General features: G+C 35.0%; 1 protein-coding gene across 3 annotated transcripts; it reads right to left on the reverse strand.

Moving 5' to 3' along the window:
• Positions 1-3,041: 3,041 nt before the first annotated feature.
• On the reverse strand, positions 3,042-9,278 carry LOC18429465 (putative myosin-binding protein 5). 3 transcript variants are annotated; one of them, XR_002280174.2, is made up of 4 exons: positions 7,137-9,278; positions 5,745-6,932; positions 4,574-4,647; positions 3,042-3,461 (listed from the first exon to the last, which is right to left on the reverse strand). XR_002280174.2 is itself a non-coding variant. In XM_020664556.2 (3 exons), the coding sequence occupies exons 1-2, from the start codon at positions 8,191-8,193 to the stop codon at positions 5,794-5,796; spliced, it is 2,196 nt and encodes a 731-aa protein (XP_020520215.1). In that variant the 5' UTR covers positions 8,194-9,278; the 3' UTR covers positions 3,042-3,461; positions 5,745-5,793. The 3 variants fall into 3 exon arrangements, 1 of the variants encoding a protein (XP_020520215.1); XR_016051805.1 differs by lacking the exon at positions 4,574-4,647 and having other exon boundaries at positions 5,745-7,051; positions 7,137-9,267; XM_020664556.2 differs by lacking the exon at positions 4,574-4,647.
• Between the last annotated feature and the right edge of the window lie 1,301 nt (positions 9,279-10,579).

A 10,579-nucleotide genomic window follows, 5' to 3' on the forward strand; every position in this document is an offset into this window, starting at 1 on the left:
TTTGCTTTGATTGAACTCGAGTTTCATGAAAACCTAGGATACAAGGCAATGGACTTGATGTGAATGCAAACGTAATGACATGGGATAAACTAGGGGCACATGTTGGTTTAATTGGGGTATGGCATGCACGTTGAATAGCTTGATTTGGAAAATAAAAGTTTGAACACTAAGCGGTCTGCTTGATTTAGAAAATAAATTGAATAATTTTTGGGCAGCTTATTTTTGACAAAAAATTTGGAAAGTCGGTGATTTGATGTTTCTAATATCACACCGAAGGTAAAACACTAAAAATAAATAAAAAATACTCAAGGGGACCTCCGCAGATAAAGGGATGGGGGGTTAAAAGCAATGGGCAAACTTGTCAGGAAAAAAAACAACAAAAATTCCGTCCTTTTAGGTAATAGCAGCCTATTTTTTGGCCATTTCATTATAACGGATTAATAATCCGGTTCGTACGTACATTTCCCTCTAATATTTAAATCTCGAACATGTTCTTGCAATTTTATACTTCGTTCTTTTTTTCTTTTTTTTGTTTGTTTAGTGTGTTACAAAATTATACTTAGTATTTAGAATTAAGATACTAAATTATGGATTATAGACTGGTTCCGACACTTGTTACTTTTGAATAAATTAGAGTTTACATTATAGCTATGTAACATGTTACAATATTTTTTCGTATCTCAACACTACAAAGACGCAACGGTTGTGTCGAGCACATTAAAAACCTTGAACACTTTTTCTTGACAATCTTGCTATAAAGTACTTAATATCACATAATCAGTCATCGCCATTTCTTTAATCAAATGGTGTAGAGAATTTTGAAGATTAGCACTCTGACACTCGTATCCAGTGTTTAAAAAAATGTCGAGTCGAACCGACTGTGTCGGTTCCGGCATAAAATCGGGAACCGCCCGCTTCTAGAGCAAAACCGTCGGTTTCCACCCGATTTTAGCGATTCCTACACGGTTCTAGCCGTCACATATGCCACACACAAACTCCCACACACATGCACCGGCTCAGGCCTCACATGAGTGACATGTGGCCATCGCACAAAAGTGACACGTGGCCACACATGGCAACTCATCTCACATTTGCCTCCATCACGTTTCTACACGCGCAACAAAAAATCTAATACACATGACTTCATAGAAAACCAAGCAACACTTATCCTTCAATGTAGGATAATTCCCACAAAAAATCATTAAAGCAATATCATTGAATATATATTATCATGGAAGCTAAAAAAATCAGATGTGGTGATGTGGCTATGTTGGTTGACAACATTGAATTTTGGATGTATGTCTTGAGTTCGTACCCCATAGCAAACACCAAAAAGTATTTTGAGTTCGAACCCCTTAGTGCACAACAAAAAGTATTTTCAGTTCGAACCCCTTAGCGCACAGCAAAACAAAATTTTAACAAAGGTTGAAAATACTGTTGTAAAAAAATAGGAAAAATATAAAATAAAAGGCTCTTAAAGATAAAGATAAAAAAGATAATACAACATTCTTTTATTTTTCTTGTAAAAAAAATACAATTTGTTGTCAAAAAAATAAACAAAGGCAAAAAATACTGTTGTAAAAAAATATAAAAAATATAAAATAAAAGGCTTTTCAAGATAAAGATAAAAAAGATAATACAATAATTTTTTATTTTTCTTGTAAAAAAAAATACAAGGTAATATAACAAGTATTTATTGCAAATAAAATAAAACAAAAGGCATAAAAAAATAAAATGTACTTTGACAACATCATTTTTTTATTTTTCTTGTAAAAAAAAATAAAAAGTAATACAACAAGCAAAAAAAAAAATGTAGTACAACATAGTCTTCTTTTGTCAAAAAAAAAAAAACAAAGATAATCAACAAGTATCATATTTTTCTTGTAAAAAAAAATAAACGATAACACAATAAGTATTTATTGTCAAAAAAATAAAAAGTATTTTCTTCATACAACCTAGGAATAAATGGTCTAATTATATTTTTTATTTTTATAACAAGATGGTCTTTAACATAAATTTAGTAATATTAATTTAAAGATAGGATTCATACAATGAGACCATTTGAAATCTCTCTCTTTCTGCTAACAATCTCTTCCACTAATTTATTCTAGAAACCTAAAAAATTAAAGAAAATTGGTACGCATTCTAATAATTTCTACATTGATAACCAAATCTTTTATTTTATCTTTTAATTTTTGTATTATAAATCATAGTGTACTATTTTTCTTACAGTTGTCAATAATACATTTTAAATTAGATGATATTATAAAATATTTTGGATTTGTTATTATTTAAATAATAAAATAATTATAAAATATTGTTGGTATATAATATTATAGTTAGTTAGGTTGTAATAATTTGGGTTTTTTTAACGGATTAGGGTTTTTCACAAATTCGATATTTTAGTGGCCAAATTTCATCGATTTAGTCAACTTTTTATTGTAGTCCATATATGATTATAATTAATTCATGATAATTCTATGATTTCTTTTGTGTGATGTAAATTTAATGGTCAACATAAGTCTATACAGGGAAAAAGCATATCAATATTCACAAATTGATGAAAAAAATAAAAGTTAATAATGTAATACCCTCATTTCTTATTAGATTATTAAAAAACAACATTTATAATGAATTTTAATAATTTTTACAGATTTTTTTGAAGCTTTAATCCGACCGATTCAGCCGATTCTCGATCCGGATCATTAATTCGCCAATCCTGGATCGGTTTTTTAAGGTGCCCGATCATGGTCACCGATCCGCTTTTTAAACCATTGCCTGTATCTATATGTCATCGTGCTTATGCACCTGTTTGTGTTTTTGTAAGGCCCTCACCAACCGACTGGCTACTTTCTGTATTTCATGATCAACGCGCAAATCACAAGAGATGGTATATGCATGTATTTGTTGGAGTTGTATCCAATCATGCCGTCTACTTTGGCAACCAAATATATTCATCTCATTAACATTCAATACATATGTGTGTGTATACACTCATCTTATGTGAATTTCAGTTTTTTTGCTATCTTTTCCTCATGATGGAGTTAAAATATCACTACTATAAGCAAACCAAGTTAAATCCAAATTTGTTACAATGTACAATATCAGAAGGTGGGACGAAAGGACACACATGACATTCATTGCTCATTACATCATGAGAAGAGGGAAAAGAAAATACAAAAAAAATAAATAAATCAAAAATACAATTATGGACACTCAATCCCCAAAAAAATGATAAAATCAGCCTTTTCAAACTCTTCGCGCTGAGGACAATATTTTTTGGTCTAATTCAATAAGAATCAACTTCGACGCTCATTCCATTGTCTAATTCAATAAGAATCAACTTCGATGCTCATTCCAATGTCTTCCCTTATGAAAAGAGGCCTGAACCATCCCCGAAAAGAGCAGCGTCTCATTACCTCTTCCTTTTCAGTTAACAATTGGTCGTTCATAGCTATCCCCTGGAGGAAAGAAGTCAAGCCAGTGGGCTTCTTTAAATTATTCTCTGAAGAAAGTCTAATTGGTATCACTCGCATTGAATCAGAATTCCACACGCATACATAGATTCATGCATGGGTACGCACATACTGCGCATGCAAACACATATGCACCCATACTCATACATCATGCGTATGACTCATGCACGTATATCAAGCATTCAGGTGCATATATCACTTGCACATGAACATGAATGTAAATAAGTGTGTGAGTCAAGGTTCTAAAAATCGGATCGGATGGGCTGATTTTCCTGGTTCAACTCGGAACTGGTGAGTGACTGGTCCAAGTTTCTCACTAAATCGGAACTTGCACCTACTCACCCCAAAATCATATTTGTTTAATGCAAAAAAATATATTTTTAGAATGATTTGAGGTACCTAAACTTTGTCTAAACTTTAAAGTTCGGTAACTTTATTTTTTTAGGAGAAGTTGGCTGAGTCAAGTAAGTCAACTTGTCAATTCAGCTGGTTCGTCTTGGAACGAACAGGGGACCGTTTCGACCCTTCCAATCATTTAAAACTGGTGTGAGTACAATGTCTGTATGCATCATGCACATGCATGATAGCAGGCTTATCCAACCATTATTTCCACCATTCACACCTTGCTACAGCAGGGCAATAGGGCAAAATCCCAACAACAGCATGCATAAATGGATTGTAACTACCAGGACACGTACAGAGGACACTTCTATGATAGACTCTAAATTCCATAATTCGGAATTCTCCATTTAAAGCTGACTGAAAAACTTTGGCAATATCACAAACAAAAGTACAAAGAAGTCTAAAGATTCTAACAGTAAAAGTATTGAATTGTGGTTTATCTTAATCCAATTTGACCGACTGTAAAGTAAGATTCTTCACACCCCAAATGTCACCATGGAAATGATCATAAATTGCTAATAAGGTATTCTTTCATGGGAAGTGATCATGAATTGCCTGTGCAATGGCTGATTCTTTTACGTTTGTCAGATATATAACTGGCTTTATGTTGTCTTTTTGTGGTTCCATTGGGCTAGCAAGCTGTGAATACTGAAGGAATTAATAAATGAGTGAAGTGGAAGAAGTGAAAACATTACAGTAAATTAAGGCAAAACTTGCAGACAATCTCCCGAGTACAAGTTTCTATCCGAGCTGCTTCTGATTGTGGCCACTGCGTTAAAAGAGTGGGGTTTCTTAAGCAACTCCCATTGAAATGATGAGCGGATTAAGTTAATCAAGCCATGAATACAAGGTTAAAATGCCCACAAATCCTTGAAAGTGAAGAAGAAAAAAGGAGACCACTAATTAGATGTTTTTGGTCTAATCTATACTTTCAAAAAGGAGACCACTATCACGGAAATGAGATGTCTTCTAGGTTAGTCATGGATAGGATGCATCGTACACTTCAAAAAAAAGACATTAACTATTTTAAAATGATGAAATAGCATACCCAACACAAAAGAACAGTAAAGTTTCTAGAGAAAAGAAGGGATGAGAGAAACTGGGGCAGGAGATACCTACCTTAGCACTTCTTGCTCCCATACCAAATGGTCCAAATCAATGAAGAGAGCCCAAATGAGGACACTTGAGAATAAGATATGATAAAAGACATATAAGGGTTGGATTTTAGTCTTTTAAAAGAATTTTTCCCTTTAGTTTTATAGCAAGTTCTCTTTTTTAGTAATAGAGAAACAATGTGATACAAGTTGGCCCACATTTTATTGCTCCACAACTTTCCTAAGACTCGAAAGTCTTGAATAATTCTTTTCACAGTAAATTGAATTTTCTTTTCAATTTGTCACATCTGCTTCCACAAACTCCATAGAGTTTTGGGTGTATTTCCAACCCTGTTTCAAAACCATGACTTAAAAAGGTTTCAGTTCAAAATATAGATCTCTTGATTGGTGGGGTTGTTGGTATTTGTGATGATAACAGAGTTTGCATATGACTACAAATTGCTTTGAGAACAAAGTTCAGTTGACTTTTGAATGAAATGTAAGCATGCAAGGTTTCCAATAAGTCAGCTGACATAAATTCCATTGTCTAAAAAAAAAAGAGTCATTTAGGAAAAAAGACAAGACTTAAAGAGAAAAGTCATAAAGGCCATTCAACTCTCGAATTAGGTATTAGAGCGATATTTTCACTTCATGCTTACATGACATGACCCACATCTTGCAAAACCGTTCAATGAATTCTCATGGAGAAGCAACAAAATCAACAGAGTCAGGTGTTTCAAAAAATAAGTGGCAGGGGTTTAGAAAGTGTTACCATAGTGATTATCTGCCGTAGAAGATCCCCTAGCAAAACCATGTATGTTTTACTTCTGCATTCCTCTTAAGCCCCTCAAGTGTTGACCAACCTCTTGAATGAGATTTATCCCTGTATTTCCTTTCCTCAGGGAATTAACAATGTGCAGCAGAAATTCACGGTCCTCTTCAATGGCTTCCAACCTCGCTCTCAATGTCTTCACTTCACTCTCAATGGTTCCCAAATCATTCTCTCTCTTAACATTATTTTCCGGAGTACTAGTGTCCACAACACTGGTATATGAGTACAGCCTCTTCTCCAAGTTTTCCAGGCATTCTAAGATGTGCAATCTTTCATCTTCCGGATCTACAAATGTTTCCTCTAAGATACCCATTTTATTCCCTTTGCTTTCTCTTACTTCCCCGTCTTTTTGCTCTTTCCTGTACATTTTGACCTCTTCCTCAAGATCTTTCATTTCCTTCTCTCTCTTATCAAGAAGATCATTCAATTTCTGCAATGCTTCTTGGTCATATTCTGCTTGCTCCTCCATCATTCTCTGGTATTGCTGAGACTCCATTTGCATCATCGCTTTCTCCTCCTGCAACCGAGTAATCATGGCCATCGCCTGGTTCACTGAGATAGCAGATGCACTCCGCTCTTCTTCGAGTTCTCTATACAAAGCACGCATGGACTTTCGATCGAATTCAACTTGCCTTTTCAGGCGATCCACCCCACTTTCGCCTTCAATTTCACTCAGAACACTACCATCCAGTGACTCCATGCCTGATTCCTTTCTATCCATAGAAATCTTCTTGTAAAGCTTATGAAGATCAATTGGACTAGATGCACCAGCAAGCCTAAAAGCTTCATTGGTCTTCTGGGTTCTTGGACTATCAGCGGGTAAAAACTCAAGGCCACGAAAAGATGGTAGGGGAGATAATAACAATTTCAGATCATCTTGAATTCGACTTGGGTCTTTTCCAATAGGTGGGCTGCCCTTACTTCCTATAGCCAGAATGTATGCCTCATTTAGGTCCAAAGTCGTAGACCCAGAAGGACCAGGCTCACCTATTCCCCTTCTTGATATCAAGTTCGAATCAGTTCGAATGAGCGCTTCTTTGGCTTTGATGGTTCCACCCTTGCTACCCGAAGATTCTCCATTTGTATCATGATGAAAGCACTCTGCTTTGTCGATATACTTAGCACCCACTTTATCAAAGTGCAACAAATAGAGTATAAGAGTAAGGTTAATGGAACAGTTAAAATTATGACAGAAAGAAACAAGCAGCTTTAGCTTAATCACATGGCTTTGTCCAGGCAACCTTGACCTACATACCAAAAAACAAAAAGAAAATAAAAAAAAAACATTTAATTTTGTAGAACTTATAGAACGAAAGTACAATTCAAACTCACTCTTTTGTTTGGCTTCTTTCGAAACATTGCCTCGGTCATGCTCCTCTGAATCAAGTCCAACTAGAACAGCTTCCTTTGTCTCTTCCATAGAAGTCCTTTCCATACTGAGGTTATCATCTGAACCATTATTTTCATCATAAGGCAAGCTTGTTCTCCTAAACCCTAATGGCTTGTCTGAAACCAACAAAGGAGCCTCAGATAAAGGAACTGAATTCTGTCTGCTCAGGCTCTGCAGAATGGGTCGAGGATTTCCAGATTTAGGTCTAGAAGTGATTATATTTGACATAACAGCTGAAGCACTAATATCATCCTTGTCTGAGAAAGGAACTTCTGATTCTGAATCAGATGTAATGTTCAGTCTTTCATATCTGAAATGTGAAGAGTCGGACCCAAACTTCGTGGCATACCCAGCAATTTGGGATGATTCATATCCCTCTCTCTTTTTCTTATTCAAATTCTCTTGTTGGGTTCCATGACCATCGTCTAAGGAGTCAGATATTCTCCTTAAAGTCACCCCACAACAAGAACAATTTCTCATTTCATTAGAATCATCTGCAGAATTCTCAATTAAGGGATCATGATCCAGGTCATCAACATGCACATCCATGGAAAATCCATCGTAATCAACGTCATCATTAGTTGCAGCCAATTTTAGCATATTTCTGCGATCACCTGTATCGCGTCCGATGCCCAATTTAGAGGAGATAGAACCCTTCCCGATTTGAGAGGGAGGAAGGCAATTCCCACATATTTTCTGGACATTTGCTAGTTTTTCATGGACGTGGCAGTAGGCGAGAGAGGATATCTCCAAACCATGGAAGTGGCAGATCAACTTTCTGTAAAAACCAGGTTCATGGCTCCCTATTTTGTGATCAATTCTTGAGCATAATAGACATGGAGTTTGCAATCCAAAGAAATCAGCAAATTCGGTCACGACATAAGAGAGCACAGCATTGAGGAATAACAAGAGTATTAAGAACCATTCAAGAATCGCATAGACCAGTAAGGAACTGAAATTTCGAGAGTAAGCTTGGCATGATACGGAAGCCCCCGACATAGCTAGTTTTCTATGTTTGAATTGGTTATGGAGATCCAAATTGATAATTTCAGAAACAGAATGAATTGTATCAAACCAGAAGTCAATTGATGTAGAATTCAATAAAATTCATGGCATCTGATCGAAATTCATGATATAACACAGGAATATCTCTCATGTGGAATATTGGCATCTGATCGAAATTCATGATATAACAGAGGAATATCTCTCATGTGGAATATTCTAACAAAACCCATTTATATCTTTTCATTTAAGTCAACAGAAAATTTGGCCCAAAAAAAAAGGTTATCGAACAAAAGAGGAAACTGGGACCCAAGCCAAAGATTTTTTTTTGAATGATAGGGGCCCAAGCTAAAGATTCCATATTTACTTTTCACCATGAAAGACAAAGAACAAAACAATATCACCAAATTAATAAAGCAAAAAACATGTAATTCACTAAATTATTGAATAACAAAACCAAACTGGGAATAAAGAATTTTGCAAAGCCAGAGGACTCACCTCATCGACAGAGAGAGTATAGAGATATCAAATCATAAATCTATGAAAAACTCCAGTTTTTGTTCCACTTGCTTCATTGTGGAAATAAAGAAAACCAGAAATACAGTTAAAGACAAAATTTTAAGAAAGAGAACAAGATCAGGTGAAAAAGGTGGTAGTTAACCAATGATAAGGAATAAAACTAATCAGATAGATCTGCCCCACTGATCAAAAGCAAAGTTGAGAATAAAGAGTCGGCAGCAAAGTGTCAAATAAAATTGCAGATCCAGTTATTAAATAACGCATTAGGGATTATAATAAAACACCTAGAATTAAGAGGGAAAAGGGGGGTTAGAGAGAGAGAGAGAGGTGGTGAATACATAAGAACGAGGTGATTGAAGTGGGGATCATGCACAAATAATGTGATCATTTCCTTTCAAATTTTGAAACAAATATCTTCCATGTGAAATGTATTGAAGCCCACCAAGCTGGCACCCTGAAAATATGTTCTTGAAAATTTCGAGGAGAGAGAGAACTGAGGGCTCGTGGGAGAGAACTTTGGGGGGCATATGAGAGATGGTTAGCGGTGAACAAGCTTTATTTCCAGAATAAGTTTTCATCTGTGTATTTATTTTTTTATTTTTATTTTTTTTAAGGGTGTGATTTGTATAATGTTGCAACTTCAAACAATCAAAGGTGCACCTCCAAACTTTGTCATGTTATGTGATTTTGGTGTAAAAAAATCTCAAAGAAAGTTAAAACTCAAAAAATAGCTCCAAATCAAGCAAATTTATAAACACGTGAAAATGTTGCAAATGAACCATTCAGATAATATATTTTAAGATGAACTACTTTTAGAACTTAAAATCTTTAATTTTCTCGATATCCATGCATTTCGATGCCAAGATGATAAATTTGATGTTCTCAAAAGATTTTAGAAATAAACCTTAATTATACATTAACATGTCAATCTTATATAAACTTTTCCTTCTTCTTTTTTAACTATAAAGTAAGGGATGACGAGATTTACTCCTTACATTGGACATCAATTATTCGAAATTATTAGAGAGGTTGCATTTTTAAATAAGAATATATCGAAAATTAATTGTCAAAAACTCAAATGGGCCCTTAGACTTAAGTTTGATTCCGACTACCAAACTGCCCTAAAAGAATATGGACCCCCAGAAAAAAAAAAATTTCCTATCTTGTTGAAAATTATATTTTTTTTACATGGGGTTACCAAGTCCATTGTGACATTAAGTGAAGGATTTTGTCTAGAGACCATAAAACCCTAAAAAGAGTACCTTGTTCTTCCACTCCTAGTTTTGAGGGCAAGCCCATTGGTGCTTGCCATGAGGGCTAAAGTTGACATGCAATGGTGAGGCTTGGGCCTTCAAGTACTGTTTACTTGTTCATCCCCCCAAAAAACCAAAAAAAAATGTGTACTCAAGTGGTACTTGCCTGCTAAAAGCTTAAGGCAACTCTGATTTTATATAAAATTTTTTTTTTGCTTGCCCTGGCCCTTTCTCCATCCGAAGGGAGGCAAAGCTGGGGGACCTGGTCCATCCCAACTTGGGGTGCTGGGGCCTTTGATGATTTTCTGAAAGAAATAATTTATGTTTCGTTTCAACTTTACACTATAGAAGTGGGGTGCATCTAAAACCCCCTCGAAAAGCGATTTGTTCCGATCGTCATTTGAAAAACCGTTTATTTCGGTTCAATTTTGTAAACACTAGTTCCAATTTAATGAGACAATTTACTTTTGATATAAAGTAATCACAATTAATCTTAATTGTGGGACGTTATTGGGTGTTTGCATTTATTTTATTGACCAAGCTCAAAATTTAAAAAGAAATTTTATTGAACTTTACAACACACCCAAGCTATCAGATTTCATATTGAATGA

The sequence above is a fragment of the Amborella trichopoda genome, chromosome 3, assembly GCF_054954075.1.
Source record: "Amborella trichopoda isolate Santa Cruz 75 chromosome 3, AtrichopodaSantaCruz75HAP2 v2.0, whole genome shotgun sequence".
In the NCBI taxonomy this organism is placed as follows: Eukaryota; Viridiplantae; Streptophyta; class Magnoliopsida; order Amborellales; family Amborellaceae; genus Amborella; species Amborella trichopoda.

Coding starts and splice junctions, on each gene's coding strand:
- LOC18429465 (XM_020664556.2), bottom strand. CDS start 8,193: ATGTCGGGGGCTTCCGTATCATGCCAAGCTTACTCTCGAAATTTCAGT. Junction 6,933..7,136: donor GAAAGAAGCCAAACAAAAGA/GTGAGTTTGAAT, acceptor ACTTTGATAAAG/TGGGTGCTAAGTATATCGAC.